Below are 20304 nucleotides of genomic sequence, written 5' to 3'. Positions count from 1 at the left end.
ATTGTACAGTGTTAGTAGATAGCCCACTTCTTCCTCCCCTCTTCCCTGATTACCACGTGGTAAACCAACATACAGCGATGTGAGCTGACAAAATTACTCATCATGTACAAAGAACTCTCATATATATTTTCTCTTTTAATTGTCATAAAAGCCTGGCAAAACAGAAATAATAAGTATCATTATTATTGTTGTTGTCTGTATTTGAATTCTATAGATAACGAAGGAGACCCTGGGAGAGATTAAGTGACCACCCAACATTACCCAAGAAGTAAGTTGCAGAGGTCCACTATACTGTGCTGTCACTACTTGACTAAAAGAGGCAAACTCAGTAACTTAGGCCAAATTTCCTGGAAACAAACTCTGAGATTTGCATATACAAGAAATATACTGGGAGATGCTCTAGGAACAACACCTCACAGGGAGAGAGGGCAGCAGAATTACATAGAGGGGGAAATTGAACAGCAGTGCATGTACAATAGTGGTCATTGTATCCGCCACATCAGCTTGCCATTGGATGTGGGCTGCATCCAGGCAGAAAGTGTTGTCTTGGGCTAAGAAGCTCCCTTCATTCTAGGGCAATTCTTGGAGCTGTGCACCTTTAGCAGCTGACATTGCTGGCAGCTGGGGGAATGAGGGCCCTGGTCCTGAAGGGGATCCGAGTGTCACATCATCCACTACATTTGTGTGGAAGAGAGCTTTCTTCTTTATGAGGGCTTTGCTTGTGTCTTTCCAACCCAGACCATTGCCCTGCTGCGTGGAGGCCAGGAAGCTGGCATTTTGTCCAACGCCCTTAAGGACTTAGAATAGCTCACCAGAGAGCAAGAAGACAGTAGCCTTAGTCCTGGGACAATGAGGAGCAGAAGAGTCAGGTGAGGGGAGGCCAGGACGAGTGGAGTAGGGAGCCTCCGAAAGAAGACTAACAATTACCCCGGCTGTCCAGACCAGGTACAGAAGGGTAATGCATGCTGGCCTTTGCTAGAATTCAAGGCTTTGCCATTGGTAAATGGTAAAACAGTTTTGTGATATAGGCAACCTTTTCTCTCTCTTCTCTCCCTCCCTCCTCTCTCTTTTTTCCCTCAGCCTTTGAAAGGCCCCAAACAGGTCCAGTGAATCTCAGTGTGTAGCCTGTAGACTCTAAGATCAGAAAGCTGGAATATTTTGAAACGTCGCCAACAAACAAACAATAAAAAGGAAACAGAAAGGAAAGCCCAGGCCCACACCCACATTTCAGATCTACTGGAACAGAATCTTTAAAAGCGGAGCCCATGAATTGGCATTTTCAACAAATTTTCCCTAGATGACCTGATACATGCTCTGAACCGTTATGCTCTTAATAGTGACCAAGCCTGTTGGGATTTTTCAAATTAGCAAGAAGCCATGGGAACTGGGGAACAAAGGAGCACCTGAGCCTTAATCCCAGCAGGCTTGCTACAGTGATGTTCATCCCTTGTCTTTCATAGCATATTCCTGTTGTGGCCAACAGAAAGACTGGCCCAAATTCCTTGGCCAGCCTCCAACCAGGATTGCTGGAGAGAGAGCTGTGTTTCTGGCTTGGCCTTTTACTGTCTTGATAACTGGGGAGGAGATGCCAAATTCCTGGAATAGTTGTAGACGAAGGTGAGCGGCAGGGGTGGGGGGATTGTTGGAAATCGGTGAATTTATAGGAATCAGTAAACTTTCTAAGAGAAAGTTGCAGAAAATCTTAAGCCAGATGATGCTTTGAGATGCTGTCTTAAAATTTTAAATGACCATATAATAGGATGAGACAGATAACAATGACAGGAAAATATATTATCTGATTCATTGAAATAGAGAATAATTATTTTTCTTCAAAGAAAAAAGCACTGATTTTGACTCAGGTCATTGCAGGAAGTATTAGTCACCTAAAAAATAATCTGGTAAATTCCTAGGACATTTTGATATGTTTTGTTGACTCCTGCAACACCAAATTGCTGTAGTTCCTATCCCTTCATAGCTTCATGCCTTTGCTCTGTGTGGTTGTCTCTGCCTGGTCCCGTCCCTTTCCTTGCCCAGCTAACTCTGGTTAAACCATTTAGAATCAGCTCAGACACCATCCTTTCTGGGAAGCCTTCTGTTCCCCTCATCCAGATTGAGTTCTCCATCTTCCACTGAGCTCCCATGTATCCCTCTATTATTAACATTTATTTTCATTATTCTCCCTACCAGCCTGTGAGCACCCTCAGGTCAAGGACTGTCTTCTTCATCTTTGTGTTCAAGAGACGTAGCCTCATCAAAAATGATTGCAAGAAATGATCATTCTGATGAGCATAGTTAATCAACAGATATCTATTGAGGCTCTGCCATGTGCCAGACACTTTGTGTACATGGCAAACACAGCTAGTACAGCCCCTGATCCCATGAACCTGATTGGCAAACCAAAAAGATTAGGAAAAAAGACAATTAACAATAGGATATGATAAATACTGGGAAAGAGGAACTACTGGAAAGTGTGAGATCAGAGTCAAAAACCCAGCTTAATCTAAGGTCAGAGAAAGTTTTCCATTCTCACGAAACATAATTCATATAAAAATAGAAGCTAAGAGCTTGGCTTTGGTTATAAGGCAAGGGACCTCTTTTTAAATAAAGGAAGATCTTTTGGTCTGCCTAGTTCAAAATCTCTCAACCCTTCACATGCATGTGCGTCTGTGTGTGTGCGTGTTGTGTGTGTTCAGTATGTGAGCACATGCATTGGCAAAGAGAGAACAAGAAAATATGCCTCCTTCATTAAATGACTTAAATAGCTGGCAAGGAACAGAGAAGGCAGTTTCTGTGCATCTCATTCAGTGCCATTGCTAGAAGCTAATTTGCTAACATTTTAATATGTAGTACACAGAAAAGGAATATGAATTTAAAGCTCTGAAAATCATGAGCTTATATTACAGCTTTTTAAGAGTTAATTTTAAGAATGATTATGGCCTAGGTGGGTGCTTAGCAGATTTGCCTTTGGGGTTTTTTCCAGACCAAGGCTGAAGCACCTTTGCTTAGAGGTCAGTGTCTGCTCCCCCTTCTCATCTTTCCACTTCACTTTCCTGGCCCCCGAGAGAGGATGCCACGCGGTGTTGGAGGTTGTAGACTCTGCCTGGCTAGGCAGCTCATGCTGGGTCCTTCTTTTCCCGTTTATGGCCTGTTCTTGCTCTTTCATTATTTCTGTACCTGCTTATTTCTCTCCATACATTTTAAGCTTAGTTGAGGGCAGGGACTGTGACGTCCTGATTTTTCAATCTTTGAATCCGCTGTGGCTCTTCTACTGCAATTTATTTACATTTATTATATTACATACATAAATAACCTTAAATATAGTATCTTAATTAAGAGACAGTCTTTTGATTGAGAAAGTAACCAGATTGATTCTCCACTAAGAACCTATTTCTTGTCTAACTTGATATCACAAAGCAAATAGGTGCACATTTAACCTATGAATGTTTACTAAGAATTCTGTGCATTTGGCTGATTGTAGGGAAGGAAGGATTAAGTCATCATAGAGCAGCATTTATTAGATATAGCTGGAGATACAGAGTGCTTTGCTGTGTCTCATTTAAGTCAACTTAAACACATCCACACTGAACAGCATCTTAAAACAACATTGATACTGACAAATGGGTTTAAAAACTATAGTGCAAGTGAAAATGCAACTCAGGCTTGAAGTGTGATTTTAAATGAATGGACACATGATGTCCTGTGATGACCATTTGCCATGTTTTCTCACATCTTTCCTCCCTTGCTTTAGTATAGTCCTTGGTTTATAAGTGTAACAAATTATATTCTAATTTTTTGTCTTACTTTTACTATGAATGTTGTACATAAGGAGTGTATGAATGGTGAGGAAATAATTCTAAACATTTGTTCTTATACTTTCTGTTTTTCATAGTTGGGCTTGGTTTATTGTTGAAGTGTAGGTAATAAATTTAGTTAGCCACTGTGAATCCAACTGAATGCATTTGTAAATTAGTTCAACTTTTATATTTTCATTGAGTATGAGAATTTTTAAATAAAAGGCTATGGTGGTGAAATGAAATATTTTCTCCTTTTCGAAGTGTAGAACTCTTTAGAGGATGAAGCTTATTCCTTAAAAAATCAAAACTATGGTAGTGTCAGCTCATCTGAAAAGATTAACAGTTGGCAGAAGAAAATTCCCTGTAGTAAGCTTAATTTTCTTGTTATTTAATTGGAAAATTTCTCAAGTTATTAACTGCCTTTTGCTGAAACTTAAGAGTGCTGTGGACGTTTTTCCTTTCCGTTGACATCTAGATACCTACACCTACCACTGACAGCAGCATAAACACACAATAAGTATTTTCCTTTTATTTTTCCCATGTGGTGTTTGTAACTAAAACATAGGTAAACCTTGTATTCTGACTTTTTTCCTTCATTTCTATCTTAGTGAATAATAAGTCTAAATTAATATCTTATTTTTAATTTATATTTATTTGCTAAAGGGTAGACACCATCATTTCATATTTTATTGAGAATATTTTATCTCCTGTGAATTATCTATGTATTTTCCTCCATATATTTTGTTATGTTATTTTCTTATCAGTTGAAGTCATCTGTTCATATAATGTTGTGTACCTACCTAATGTCTACTATGTTTTGTGCAAATATTTTCTTCCAGCCTCTTGCTTTAATTTTTAATATTTGTTATTCTTTTTGGTGCATAGCGATTTCAAATTTTACATAGTCAAGTCTGGTTATCTTTTCCTTTGAGAGGTCTTCCACAACCTCCAATCCCACAGAAAGTTATCATTGTCCCAGAGTACTAATAAATATTCAACTTCCTTGTCTATTAGTGTTTCTGTTATTGATTTTGCATTTTTAATTCTTTGATGTTACTGAGGTGTATTATGGGGCCTACAATAAGGATTAAAGTCAAATAAATTATTGCTCATCTATTATATCAGTCTGGTTGCTTAAATTTTTTTCCTCCCCTATTATTTTTTGATGGCTGCTTCTTCATATACTAACATTTTATATACAATTGGTCCATTTCTCAATATTTTATTCATGTCCATTTATTTAATTTTTATGTTTGCAAAAGTATCATGTTTTTAATTTTTTCCTTACTATAGGTGTTCATATCTGCTAGGGCTTTCCCCAGTTCACCAGTGCTGTGTTCCTTCCAATTTCTAAAAAAACTAATCATTTATTATTTGAGCTTTATTTTAGGATCACTTTCTTTTTCAGATGTTTTTTTAAACCCTGGCAGGAATTTTGGATTTAGCTCAGTCAAAATATTAAATTGGGGGGAGTTTCAGATTCCACTCATAAATATGTATACATGTTAATTCTGAAGTAGAATCTGTAAAAATATGCTTATATGAGAAAGAGAGAGAAAGAAATGAGCAGACAAGACAGAGGATTCCTAAAGAGTTCCTGGTTACTACCAAGCCAAATTCATAAATCTGTATCATTGCCCTTTTATTAGTGTTTTCTAGAAAGCCTTTTTCTTTCTTCCTTTCTTCCTCTTTCCCACCCTCTCTTCTTCCCTCCCTTCCGTCCTTTCTTCTCTTTCTTTTTCTTTCTTTTCTTCCTTCCTTCCTTACTTCCTTCCTGCCTTCCTGCCTTACTGCCTTCTCTCTCTCGTTTTTAATTTTGTCAGACTTACACATACATAATTAGAGTCAACTAGTTCTGTAAAACATTTAATAAAAGATAAAAGTCTAATGACAAAAAGTCTGTTGCATTTCCCCCTCCTCAAAGGCAGCGACTTTCAACTATTTTTGCAGATTGTTTTAGTATTTATGTTCATATCTTAAACAACACACTTGTATTACTATTTCTTGTTTTAGGCATTGCCTATTGACTTCTCTGTATGGAAGACAGTGTTTTAGCTCATTTTCACCCCTCTTTTCCATAGACATGTACCCTCCCTTCCTGTCCCCTCCTTCCAACCTCCTAGTACAGCTCCATTATCATTTGTTAAATCAGTATTCCATGATTATATTTTTATGATTATAAAAATACTAATCACAGCTGAGCCATGCATTATATCATGATTACCTATCTGTGACTATTTTTTTTTTTTGCCTTCTTGGAAGTTAATTGGTTTTTGTTGTTGCTGTTAGTTTCATTTACACTTACAACCTACTCAACCCCAAATTGTCTAAATCTCCCCTTAAGACATTTTGACCCATCAGGAATTCCATCAGTTTCATCTTTCTGAAGAAATCTCTCTCCTGTTGCCTACTCACCTAATCTAGACAGGTGATCTTTTCAGCCAGGTTCATATCTGTCCTCGTAGAGTTTCCCTGTGCCAACATTCTGGGATGCCCTTGGCCTCTCTCTTCTGTTAGAACTCACGTTAGGATTCTTTATTTTGTGTCTTTTCTGACTCACTTCCTTGTTTTGTCAGAGTGCATTCCCCAGCTTCTTCCTGAGAAAGAGAACATAGGAGGTAAAAATTTTTTGAGACTTTGTATATCTGAAAATGTCTTTATTCTTCCATCATATTTGATTGAATTCTGGGTTGAAAATACATATTCCTCAAAAGTTTAAAGGATGTTGCTTCATTAGAGTGTTTGACTTTTACAGCTTTGTAGGTGATCTGTTTCCCCTTGTCTCTCTCTTTCTTTTCCTCATACAATGTCCTCTCTCTGGAATTCCTATTATTTGGAATTTGAACTTAAAGGATTGGACTTATAAATTCCTCATCTTTTCTGTTATTTTGTAATTTTTTTTCTCTCTTTCTACTTTATGGAGAAGGGTCTTCCATTCATCTGCCTGTAGGATATAGGTCAGTGTGCTGGACAGTAGGTGAAGGAAGAGGGCTTGGAGGTCCGGCATTCCCTATAAAAACATTCACTTAATCCTCTTCTCTTCCAAGCCAGTCTAGAGTCAGTGTGGCCTGTCCACCCTCCTGGCATGGGAGGATGGGGATAGTGGATTCACCAACTTCTTAGAAATGCTTCTAACCAAACATACTTGTCACCCTGAAATCATCACCTCCATTTCCATAGGTACTCAGCCTTTAATTCTGATTCCAGAACCTTTGACTATTTCTTTATGGCATGATTTAGATCATTTCTTGGCCTTCATTGTTTGCTTAGGACTCAACGTTCTTACATCTGCTGGGCTTATTATCACTAGTCTGTTTGCTTTACAGCTTCCAAGATTTTTGTTGCTGCTCCCTTCTGTCTTGCTCTTTACCTGGTTGGTGTATATCTTTACGAAAGTTCCTTTAGTGGGATTTTGGAAGGGAGCAAAAGTAATGTTCAATTTCCCGTTTTACACAAAATACAGGTTTTCTTTAAAAATACAGATGTATTTTCTGGTTGAGTAGTATATTAAGCTAGTAGCACAAAAGAGCAAATACATTCATCAAAATAGCTATTTACTGCCTTAAAAAGTAGAGAATGGGACACAGGACTGAGGTTTGAATTTGGATAGGGGATGGGGAGGGGTCAGATACCTCTGGTTGGAGGGCATGTCTAGAAGGAAGACAGGATAAAATGGCTTTAGAGGAGTTTCTTTGGGCCAGGACAGATGAAGTCACTTAGGTTAGAAGTAAATAACTCAACTATTATTCACACATTTTCCTGTTGATAGTTGTGGAGAGTGTGTACATTTACCAACAAAAGTAAAACCACAAGTATCATACAAGAAAATGACTTGCATTTGTTAAGAATTCACTCACTGTGCATCAGACACCTTACTGAGCACCCCTTGAGGTTAGAGTGTTAATCCAGTTTACTTAGAGCTGGAAATCTAATGTAGGTTTATGCAACTTTGCAGCATGTTTTAAACACTAAGCTGTTATATATTTGTGTCATGGATGACACCAGTTATTGAAATTAAGAAAAATTTTATAATTACACAGAAAGCCAAAAATCTGTTTCCCTCATTAATTCATAAGTATGTCTTTAAATTGACGAGAATAAAGAAGTTGCCTAAGTTTGGTTTCAGCTATACCTGTATTTTAAATATTTCAGAAATCTTATTTCATGTTTTTGAAAATCTCACTTCTTTCTTTAAAAATGCTTATGGAAGCATTTTTTTGCGTATCTAAAAAAATATTTTTAAAAGACTGAGACCATGATTCTTTTGCTAATGAGCTAATCTCATCCTTTCATATTTCTTGGCACATAGTAGATACTCATGAAATATTTGTTGAATGAACACATGAAAGTCTGTCACAGTGGCCTGTGCAAGCTCATGTGTCCTGAAGGATGTGCACAAGAATATCAATCACATAGTCTGTTTTTAAATATTACTTAGCAGCTACTTAATGTGGTGCCCAACATAGTTTATTTAACAGATGCCATTGATTCTATGCTCTTGTATATATTTTAGTTAACATAATTGAGTTTTTTTAATATGAATGTTAAAATCTAATTCTAGTATATTGAATTCTCAACACAAAATTAAAAATGAAAGGTATGATATTTTAAACCGTATGCATTTCATGGATGCTGGTAATTATTCTAAATGGGCATCAATAATCTATTCATGAGAGAACAAATAAAAGTTATTCGTTAGCTGTAGAATTCTCTACAATTTTGGTCAGATAGGAAGTATCCCTTGATTCCAATTATGAATGTTGCTAATGACCACAGCAGACATTCAGCATTCCTTTAATCCAAAACAGAAGTTCAGATATAAGGGAAAATTTAAATTCAGTAATATTAAAAGGTCTGTAAGATTTTTTTTTTAACATCTATTGGCGTTGATTCTGTATAGTACTAAACAGCACAGCTGCTATGTGGAACAGTCAAATTGGGGTAAATGTATAAGAAATTTGGTTAGCTCCTGCTTTTTAGTTTGTTAGTTTTGTTTTGCAAGAAGTTGTTGTTTATTTGTCTTCTCTGATAGGTGTAATGTGAGATATTCACTTTGAAATAAAAAATGTTGCTATGATAAGTGAATTTGTTTCCTTGGGCATCTTTTATACAATAAATGCAAAGCATCCAACTCATATTTTGCTGAGGTTCTGCGTGAATATAGGGCATTAATATTCTGTCACTTGAGCTATAGGAATAATACAGAAATTTAAAATAGTTGGTTTTATAGGATCATTTAAAAATCCCATGTCCTGCACATGTTTCTTGAGGAGTGGTACTTGTAATATGCTGAATAAACTATCTGGTGAAATGAACTGATTATGGATGGCAACTGTGCAAAGTAATAATTCCTAATACCATGTCTGTAAAATACTTTCAAATTTACAGCGTCCTTTATATGCATTATTTACTTCATTTAATGATCAAAAACTCTTATGAGATAGGTAGTGTCATTACCATTTTACATACGGGAAAACTGACACTCAGAGACATGAAATGTCTCGCTCCACTTTATACAGCTGGAGATGGAGATGGGGAGAAGTCCTCTGACGCCCAGGGGTGCACTTTGTCTTCCAAGCCACGTTTGTTTTTAGAACTCAAGTCAGTTAGCTGATGAGCAAGACATCTTCCCTGTATGTTCCTGTGTCTGACTGGAAAGCAAAATAAACCCTACCACCACTAACAGAAGAACCTTGTGGGGTGGTGGGGTGGGGAATGGGGTTTACCTTTGTGAGACACTTATGAGGGAGGTAGTTGAAGGATGTTTACTGAATTAAAATTGTTCATCTGTTCCCAAAAGAAAGCCTAGCCACTGACTTTATAAGTACTAAGTCCTGAAGATCTCAATCCTCAGACTGGCTTGGGCACTTGCAGACTCCCAGTCTCTAGGGTGTGTGGACTTGGGGTAACCACCTTGAGATTCTTAAGCGTGAAAGTAAAACATAAGGATTCTCTCTCTCTCTCTCTTTTTTTTTTTTTTCAGACTTTCCTTTCCCTTTCCAGGTTGCCTTTAGTGTTCCTTTTTACCTGATTTCACCTGCATAAAAATGCTGGTGAAGGGAAGTATGGTGGGACCTATCCGCCCACCCCCCTATGGCCCTGTGTCCCTGAGGAGTGCCCCTGGCAGGAAGAAACCCCAGAGAACCCCTGCAGTTTACCAGAAAAACATTCTGTAGTTCACAGTGTCAGGGTCACTTCGTCTGGATGCTGTCTCTTAAGTATTCACAACCTTCTAGAATAGAAAAGAGTCTGGAAGAATATGTGTTAGACTTTTATCATTGGTATTTTATTTGGTTATTATATACAGTAGTATTAAATGATGAGAAACGTTTACTTTCCATGTTAAACAATTCTGTATCATTTGATTATGTCTTCTTCTTTATAAAGAGCAAGGTTTGCTTTCATACTCAGAAAAAAAAAGAGATTTTACAAAGAAAGAATTGGAATAAAAGTTACTGAAAACCTTAAATAATCTGATCCACAGGTATTAGTGTTCACTTATGATTGTGAGATGAGTAATCAACTGTTAGTAATAAAGTGTTAGTAGTAAATTAGCAAGTGCACCATTTATACTAATAGTTACTGAATCTGCATTAGTTTTTTTGAGTGAATTAAAATCACAGAGTAGATGATAACAGGGGACATATACAGAGTGCTTACTCTCTGCTGGACACGCTTCTAAGAGTTTTACAGGGATTATCTCATTTAATTCCCTTCATTATCCCACACAGTCAGTATTTATACACGTGGAAGATAAGGCGGAGAGAAGGTGACCACAAGGAAATGTGACATCAGCCGACACTTATCTATTAGGATTTGCCCTCTCTTGCTGCTGGGAACCATGAAACCAGTGAGGAAGCCCAGACTAGTCCCAGTCATGGCAGTTTGTCTCCCCAGGCTGAACACTGAGCCCCCTCTTCCACTTCCCCAAGTGGATGTGGAATTCTAAACAGATTCCACAACTCTGAACAGCAGAATCGTGATTGCATTGATCACTCTGAAAGATGAGTAGGGTCGTAATCAACTTCTGGTATTCCTTAGGAACCTGGTTCACATAACGCTAATTTTTCGTTCTTTTTAGCAAGAAATGTCTCTGGTTCAGTCCTGGATGACAAAGGAAGGTTTGGAATATGGCAGGAGAGTTGTGTTTGGAAATTGCATTTTGCCTACCCGGTGTTCTTCACTTTAGTGATCTGAACAATAGGCTTGTGATACACTGAACTGTCTACCTCCATTTCAAAACTAGCTTTTCAAGTTCTCAGAACTTCTTATCAGACTGAAACTCAGCCAAAGTTGAAACTGCCCTGTGTCTCTGTGCTGTCCTGCCCCCACTGCTCAAGAACCTCAATTTAGCATACTGAGTTATCAAACAGCTTCTGCAGAGTCTTTCTTGTGGATGCTGCTTGTGTGTGAGATAATCTTTTTTTAGCATCATTCTTTTTCTGCTCACCATGCTTCTGACCACAATCCTCAAAAGGAAAGGAAGGCTGTCTTCCGACTTGCTAAGAAACCCCCACTCCTTTTATGTGTATCCTTTACATTAACATTTGTATACAATATGACTAGAAGATTCTAAATGCATTAAAATCAAGGTGTATAATTAGGTCATGATCATCACGTAGGTGTCACATATCAGCAGGACAATTATTTGGTACATGTTGCTTAGGTTTGTATTTTTAAATTGTAGCCATAAACTTTGTTTTAAATGCATGAGCATTCACTTCCTGTAAATTATGATTTATCCATCCTCCTAGGTCCTCTTTAAGAAGAACACACTTTACGGGGTATAGAGAAACCTGAAGAGGAGTGTATCAGTTAGCTTTGTCAGCATAACAACCACCCCCAAGACACAGTTTGTTACTTCTCATGGTTAACGAGGATTAGATGAGATAAACTATGTTTCTGCAAGAGTACCTGGCAGAAAGTAAATAAGAGGTGGTTCTTCCAAGGGGCTCATCTGGACTGTCACACAGTTGTAGCAGTTGGTCACCTGGGGACTGGCCTCTCTCTCCATGTGGTCCTCATCCTCCGGGAGGGTAGCCTGAGCTTCCTCACCCAGAGGTTCTGGTGTTCTCAGTAGAGGGGACAAGTCCCAGTGAGCTAGTGCTGTTCAAGCCCCTGCTTGCATCATGTCTTCTGTTGTCCTCTCGGTCAGAGAAAGTCTCATGGCCAAGCCCAGAATGAGAGGGGAGAAATTGACACTACTTCTCTCTCTTTTTTTTGAGAATGATACTTTCTGTTTTAATGCAAATAACTTGTACATACAAGTACATAGATTGACAGTTAGCTTTTGATGCCCTCCTCACCAAAGAACTACTGAAAACACTTTGCCAGACACATCCAAGTAAAGTGTTGACCTCTGCTCCACACAGGCTGTGCTCTCCAAATTCTGTGGCACCTTCTCTTCAATGGGGTCCCCACTTATTTTCAGGGCTGGGACTTTCCTAGCCCTTTACCTTCCCTGTGAGTTGCCACACACTGATTGCTGAGAAGGCAGCAGGTTACTGCCAAAGAAACTTTGCTTCACTCCCCTAAAATGCCCAGGGTTAAGAGTGTTTATAATACAGGGAATGTCTTTTCCATCGACACCACTTCTTGATCAGAGGTACTGCTAAGAATTTGTGGCCAGTTTTGTTTGTTGTTTTACAACCAAATATAATCAGCCTCTGGCAAAAATTACATTTTTCCTACAAGAAAAATATGCTCGCCCCCATCATAGGATTTCCATAAGTTTTATCGCATTAAGGCATCAGCCTCTGGGCCCAGAGGCTTACCCATGGTCTGCATCACTTGTGGTACAAATGAGACCCCCTCAGGTATAGCTCTTCAGATGCGGATCCTCTTGATCCTAAGACAAAGATCCTGAGAACTGAAAAGACGAGTTATTCCCCATACACACCCAATATATAATGGTGAAATAGGGAAAAGACGACCAAAAGAACCCTACACAAACCATACAGATAGCGGTCAACAGTCCACAGCAATTCTACCCAGACCCCCCCACTCCTGGGCCAGGGGATGTTCCTTGATTGAGGCCCAGTTCTGTCCCTAATCGAGAGTGGTTCACTGGTGTCTATTTCTCCATGGCTCTTGGCTCTACCCTCTGAAACAATCTTCCTTTTCCATAAGAAATGGCTCATTTTGGTTTCTAAATAGCTTCCTTGGCCTAGCCCCACAGTGAAAAATCAGGCACCTGGGGGCTTCTTTTCCTTTGAATGGTCTCTGTCTCTTTTAGGTCATACTTTTGTGCTTGTCAGTAAAACTCTCTTAAAAACTTTGTGGATTTCCTAAGAATCCCGTAAGGTTCATGCTCTTAAAACCCACATCTACAATTTCTTTCCAAGTCAGACAGCTCTTTCTCTACTCTAGGCTGAGCATCAGGCTGCTATGAGATGCGCCTCTAGGATTCTTAGGGCCCTTTCTGTCCAGATGAGAAGGGCTCCGAGACACCACGTTAAATTTTACCAAGGTCCTCACTCTGACACCACTTCTTACTCTAAGAATCTTTTCTTCCAGCTGAAGAGACTGGAGAGGTAGAAGATTTTATTTTCCAGTCTGGTGTGTTCTGGTTCTCTGTTTTCTCTAAATAATGCTTATAAACGAGGTAATTCAATTTTAGTTCATCTCTCTCTTTAGAACCTTATATGCACTAGAAGCACTCAGTGAACTTTCAGTATGCTGTCTGGAGATCTTTGCAGCTAGATCCAAAGCTCACTGTACATTTTCAGTCTTTCATGCTGCCTCTGCCATCAGTTTTGCCAATTGTTTTGCCTCAACATAATGTGGGTTGCCTTTTTCCTTCCCTGCTGTACAGTTTCTTGTCACTTCTCCAGCCTGCATTAACAGTTTGCATGCCATTTTCCCAGTTTTTGCTAATAGTTACCTCACTGCTTTCACCTGCTGTCTGGTCCCAAAGCCGATGCCAAACGTTTTAGGTTTCTGTTATGGCAACGTGCTACTTCTCGGTATCAATTTCTGTATCAGTTAGTTTTTGTGGCTTAAGAAACAGTTACAGATCTTAGTGGCTTAAACAACGATTTATTATTTCTCACAATCCTATCGATTGGCTGTTTGAACCATTCATATAGCTGCAGTCAGTAATGGGTTAGCTGAGGGCTGGGTTCAGCTGAAACTCCTGGGTCTCATCCTCCTGCAGGCCAGCCCAGGCTTCTTAATACGGTTGTGTCGGGGTTCCCAATAACAAGCTCTTTTGCACAAGTGCTTTTCAAGCCTCTGCTTGCATCATATTTACTAATGTCCCGATAGCAAGTTCCAGTCTCATGGCCTCACTTGAAATTCAAGGAATTGAGAAATAGTCCATACCTCTTGATTGGAGGACATGCAAAGAATGTGTAGTAAAGTTTTTCTCAATGTTCCACAAAGAGTATGTACAAGTTTGGGGGTAAAGAATGGGCCATTCTTTAGGAAATCAGGTCAAGAAAGTAGGATGTGAGTTGATGGTCACTGCATCATGGAAATAACCTAACAGTTTAACAATTTGATGCTTTCATAGTTATTGTGAAGATTGTTGATGGACGATATATCAACAGTCCAGTACAAAGGGAGGCTCAAGTTGGACACTTTGTCAGTAATACTAGTTTTTCCTTCCTTGCTTTATTTAGTAGGTTTGACTCTTGAGGGTTACTGACTCATATATAGCTTACCATTATTAAATGTTTGGCTTTTGTCTAATTTCTTGGTCTGATACAAGCTGTACAGGGAATGAGAGGACTGTCAGTAGCAGTATGAGGAGATAACTAAGGAAAGAGAAATATTTTAAAACAAAGTACATTACCACACAGTTCAGCGATGTTAGTAATGATAATCTGAGTCCACGGTAAAGTGTGTCCAATGTCCTCTCTTTAAGAAGCAATGAAATATGTCAGTGCATTTTAGAAGAGGATTTCCAACAAAAAGGAGTGAATACTTTTCCCAAAGGGAGATAGGTCTTTGGTTAGGTAAAAGTCACTTACACGGAAAAACCTCATGCGCTGATGACGTTGGATAACTGAGATTTTTCTGCACTTGTGTAAAAAATGTCAGCCGAAATAATTATTTGTTTCCTGAAAATGAGTAACTAGCCAACAGGATTAGGGTCAGTGGCTCAAAGGACTTTGTTTAAGAGAAAGAAGAACAGAAAGAGGAATGTAAAACTTCTCTGGGATTTCCTTAATTAGTAATTCGAGTTGGAAAAGAAAAGGTCATTCACAATTCTGGAAACTCTATTGACTTCTCTTTAAAAAAAAAAAAACTTCATGGAATAGTTATGAAATATAAAGTTTAATCAAACTGGACTAAGGTGATTTACTTCCCATCATTTTTTCTTTTCCGAGTAAATCTCTTTTGTATTTTCCAGCCAAAGTTTGCTTCACATTCCAGGGCCAAGGCCAAGTCGGGCACAGCAGCTGTGTGTGTTTGTAAATGCTGATGCAGACGACAGTGGGAAAACGTGTATGGATGGTTTGACCTGTGATCCTGGAGCTCTCCTCTCTTTGCATTTTCCCCCAACCAGCCCTTCTACTAGTATGACCTCAGTTGTCACTTCTACAACCCTGCTGGTAAAACTTCTCCCTCCAAGTACCAGTGCTTTGGTGTTTCAGCAGTCTTGGGTCAGTCATAACCACAGAGAATTTTTGTTAGAAGAGAATTCTCTGTGATTGTTAATAATTTTGTGGAGTTTTGGACAGTTGTGATGAGTGACTGCCCACTGAGTGCTCTAATAACTGAAACATTGCAGTGATGGGGAAACTCTGAAATGAAGGAAAAGTATTGTGGGGAAGAAGGTAATGGTTGTAACAGTGAGAAGATTTTCATGTGTTCATCCAGATCTAAGTTATTAGATGCTAATAATTGTTCCAAATATAAAATCTCAGTTAGAGAATCCTATGGTCTGAATGCTTGTGTTCCCTCAAATTCTACCTAAAATGTTATTTACACTTCTCATATCATTTAGATAGCCTTCTAAACACTGTGATTATGTAGCAGTTAGTACATTTTTGTGCCTTTCAGTTATTTTTGAATTTCTGTGAAAATTGTGGTGATGAAAACATGTACAGCAATGAAATTCTCACACCCCTGCATATACCTTAGAATAAATGTACCTAGGGCAAAACAAAGACACATTTGAAAAGCTTCCAATACACATTATTAAACTGCCCTCCAAAAAGGTTCTGTCAATTTGCCCACCTACCAGTATTTTTTTTTCAGAGTTCCCAGAATTCTTATCAATTTAAAAAAATTCCTGCCAGCTTGATGGGAAAAAAAAAAACCAAAAACCCTCAGTGGCTTAATTTGCATTTCCTTGTTTTAATAGTGAAGTCCCTCATGCCCCACTCATACACACCTGCTGGACATAGTTGAGCAGTTAAGCAGGGCTACTTGAGTCCAGCTGTTCATTTACTGGGGACCTTGAGTACATTCCTCAAACTCCTTAAACTCATTTACTAACTCTGATAAGGACAATACCTACTTCACGGAGTCCCAGGAATATTAAAGAGGGGATCACAGGAAAAGTGGTAATAATAGCACGTGCTACGTATTAGCTGTCCTTATGGTCTCTTCTTATATGAATTGCCTTTTCATTGTCTCTTTGGGCAACTGCTTTTTATTTGTTTTTTGTTTGGGGCAGGGCAGGAGTTTTTTAAAATATTATGTAAACCCATTACATATATTGCAAGTTTCTCCCCCTCCCCCAACTTGCAGTTTGTCTTTAAATTTTGCTTAAAATGAGGAAATATTTGGATATCAAGGCATAGTTTTCGTCCAGACTGGGTCAGTTGTACTTCTAGGAGAGTCACCTTCCCCATCGTTGAGAAGGTCTGGTATTGATTTTTATCACCAGAAAGCAGAAATGGTATTTTAAGCAGGATAACTTCTTGTTTTAAAGCTTTGCTTAACTTATGTAGATAATGATCATTGCAGATGAGAGGCCATGGCTAATATTTCACCATTTTCCATTTATCACTAGATGCAACTTGTCAGCATTCCATTAGTGGTGCTGTAAAATGAATTACTTTAACTGGAGAGAAGCTTTTAATTTGAGATCAAGATTCCTGATAGATTGAGCAGCCATTAAGTGCTACTACTTTCCCCTTCTTTTCTGCAAATTATGTAGTAGAAAGAATCTTTCTAGCCACAGAATCTTGCATGAAAAGGGCAAAATGTTAATTATTTTGGCATATATACAAGCTACTAAAAATGAAAGTTTTTCACTTCACTGGAAAAAAAAATATGGACACAGAGAACATTATTTTGCCTTGGTAAGCAGGGAATTGATTAGCGCCATCCTTATAAAAATACAGAAATTCTGCTTGAGTTGCCAACTTATTTCAAAAAGCCATTAAAAAATGGGCAAATGTTGCTGCTGTGTGATGGATAAATGGGAGTGTGTTACGTTATTGCTACTAGGCTTGCGTATGATTGAAGTTTTCCATATAAAACTTTTTTAAAAATCAGTTTTGTTAATGACACCACTAGGAGCCTTGGAAAAAAACTGAACATTCTTCACTTCTGATTCTTCATCTGGCTTTAGTTATGTGATTCCACCTAGATAAATATGTATTCTTTCTGCTCCCTCACCTACTTATTAAAATCACATAAAACACTTAACTATTTCTTTATCTCTTTAGCTTTTAATATCTTTCATTAGCATATTTTGGGATTTTTTTCCCCCAAGTATTTTTAAGCACTGAGTATCAAACAGACATTCAAGCTGAAGTATTTATCGGTGATATTTGGCAAAAGAGCAGGGAAATTTTGACTTCCAAAGTTAGTACTTCCTTATTAGATTTTTGTCTTTGTTCATTTTGTTGTTGTTTTACTTTAAGCCTGTTTTATTTTTATTACATTTTAAGAGAAAAAAATTAAACCATGATTTATATCATTTTTTAAAAAAGAAATGTTATGAGGTACAGGACTGAGAATGCTTACCAGCGCTGAAATAGACACAGAATAGTCAGCACTTAGAGTTGGCTCCAAAGCCCTGTAAATTGACTGTCCTTATTTAACAATCATCTTTGCAACTCTTTTCTTATTTTTCCTTTCTCTGGTGTGTTTTGATTTGTGATTGTTGGAGCACATAAAGCAAGAAAAAGAGGTTCCCAAAGCAATCTAAAATTTGAAATTGCTGCTTGAGTTCCAGTCACTTCCACTATTGAACTGCAAATACCTACTAGCTATAAAATACAGATGTGTTCATGGCTGTCAGTCTCATTAGTCCTTTATTCATAAGCAAAATGTCATAGAACATTTAGCTCCTTTAGTGCATTTATTATTACCTACACCCAGGAGTAAAGAACTGGGAGCTCTGAGCAGTGAACAGAATGCTTCTTTATTTTAACCTGCAATTCCCTCAGTGTAAATATTTGGCTTTCACTAGAGGAATTTAACCTCAGTATCTCTACTTGCAGGCAAAATGAAGGACCGACTAATAGAACTGGTGGAGTTAACCAAGAACTATGACCGGCAGTTCGCAGACAAGAACGATGAATTTGACTTGCCCCAGGAGGACATCGTGTTTGAGACGGACCACATCCTGGAATCCTTGTACAGGAACATCCAGGACCTTCAGGATGAAAACCAGCAGCTGAGTAATGATGTGAAGCGGCTGGGAAAGCAGAATGCCCGCTTCCTCACGTCCATGCGGCGCCTTAGCAGCATCAAGCGCGACACCAACTCGATTGCCAAGGACATCAAGGCCCGGGGCGAGAGCATCCACCTCAAGCTGAGCAGGATGAAGACGCTGAGCCAGGAGGCCGAGGCCGAGCACGGCGCAAACTCGGTCGTCGTGCGCATCATGCAAGCGCATTACAGAGCGCTCACCTGCACCTTCCAGACTGCCATGCAAGAGTACAACGAGGCTGAGATGAAGCAGCGCGAAAACTGCAAGATCCGCATCCAGCGTCAGCTGGAGATCATGGGCAAGGACGTCTCGGGCGACCAGATCGAGGACATGTTCGAACAGGGCAAGTGGGATGTGTTCTCCGAGAACCTGCTGGCCGATGTGAAGTGCGCCCGGGGGGCCCTCAGCAAGATCGAGAGCCAGCACCGTGAGATGCTGCAGCTGGAGGGCCGCATCCGCGACCTCCATGAGCTCTTCCTGCAGACGGCCAGGCTGGTAGAGCAGCAGTCTGACACCCTGAACGTCATCAGTGTCAACGTGCAGAAGACTGTCAACTACACCGGCCAGGCCAAGGTGCACTGGAGCAAGGCTGAGCAGTACAAGAAGAAGAACCCCTGTCGGACCCTCTGCTGCTTCTGCTGCCCCTGCGTCAACTAGCAGGCCGGCCTGGGGCACCACACCCCATCCCAGACCGGAATGGGCTGGTAAGCACACTAGAAGAGATTTTGAGGCCATATGAACTGGGGTGAGTTGCCCTAATCCCTAGGGACCTCAGTCTTTGAAGAAAGAAAACACTCGAGATCCAAGAATTCCAGCCCAGCTTATGCTTGCAAAGAGAGCCGATGCCACCAGATGTCTCTTCGGTAAGGACAGATGACTACTCAGGTTTTTGAGGTCATTATGTGGCACATAGCACCCTTGCCTCTTAGCGGAAGCCAAATAAGGAACTGACTTAGCTTACTCTATGGTAAATGTCCAGGGCGTGTTTGGTCATGAACCCTCTAGGAGGAAGTCAATTCTGCACCGGCTCCTCGTTATCAGAAGTTCAGTTCATTCACCCTATCCTGAAAGTACCTCGGTTCTGTCTCCTCGTTATCAGAAGTTCAGTTCATTCACCCTATCCTGAAAGTACCTCGGTTCTGTTCATTTTCAAGTGAAACTGACCTTGGGAAAAACAGCACATAATCCATTTCTGATTCTTCATCTAGTTTATGCTGTGCTTGCTGCCTATAGATGTTTATCTTCTTTCTGCTCACCTCCCCTACTTATTAAAATGACATTTAACACTTACTATTTCCTTAACTCTTTCACTTTTAATATCTTCCATCAGAATATATTTTAGGATTTTTTTTCAAATATTTTTAAGCACTGAGTATTGAACAAGCACTCAAATTGAAGTACATGTGTCACATTATATATATTTTTCATAAATAAAAATAATTTGAAGTGTATCTTTTTACTTGATTGTTACAAATCCATATATATGTAAAGTACTAATATTTACTAATGCATGTACATAATGACCATGTGGTTTGTAAATATGGTATATTGATATCAATTAAAACATTTTTACTGGTTACTGGTGTTGCTTTGTTTTGAGTTTATCTCATTCCCATCTGCATCTCCATAGTCTAGTTTGGGTAAAAACTTTATTTTGAACAACTCTGGATTGGGTATAGTGGTAAAAACAGATGTCAAATGCTGAAAAGGCATACAGAACTAGAGATAAAATAACAGTCACAGAAATATTGCTTTTGTTTTTACTGTGGCCCATTCCTTTCATGCATTGAAAATGTAGTAATTTAAAATAAAATAACACTCTTTTTCAACAATGTTTAGTAAACATTATATAGTAAACATCTCTTTTATGCATTTGTATCTTGATCATTT

At 38.9% G+C, this 20304-nt stretch overlaps 1 protein-coding gene across 7 annotated transcripts in view; it reads left to right on the top strand.

Moving 5' to 3' along the window:
* The window catches only part of STX11 (syntaxin 11), a 33735-nt gene extending 13742 nt beyond the window's left edge, over nucleotides 1-19993 (top strand). For 3 of the 7 annotated variants that reach the window (XM_045524524.2, XM_010965673.3, XM_010965678.3), the window contains exon 2: nucleotides 18203-19993. In XM_045524524.2, the coding sequence (XP_045380480.1) occupies nucleotides 18208-19071 (864 nt within the window). In that variant the 5' untranslated portion in view covers nucleotides 18203-18207 and the 3' untranslated portion in view covers nucleotides 19072-19993. Of the gene's footprint in view, nucleotides 1-214; nucleotides 269-362; nucleotides 1618-11802; nucleotides 15353-18202 lie in introns of those variants that run through there. The other 4 variants (XM_045524525.2, XM_010965676.3, XM_010965677.3 and 1 more) reach the window with 3 other exon arrangements.
* Nucleotides 19994-20304: the final 311 nt, after the last annotated feature.

Source organism: Camelus bactrianus, chromosome 8 (assembly GCF_048773025.1).
Source record: "Camelus bactrianus isolate YW-2024 breed Bactrian camel chromosome 8, ASM4877302v1, whole genome shotgun sequence".
NCBI classification, from domain to species: Eukaryota; Metazoa; Chordata; class Mammalia; order Artiodactyla; family Camelidae; genus Camelus; species Camelus bactrianus.
The sequence above is the reverse complement of the archived record's forward strand: the minus strand, read 5'-3'. Positions and strand labels throughout refer to the sequence as shown.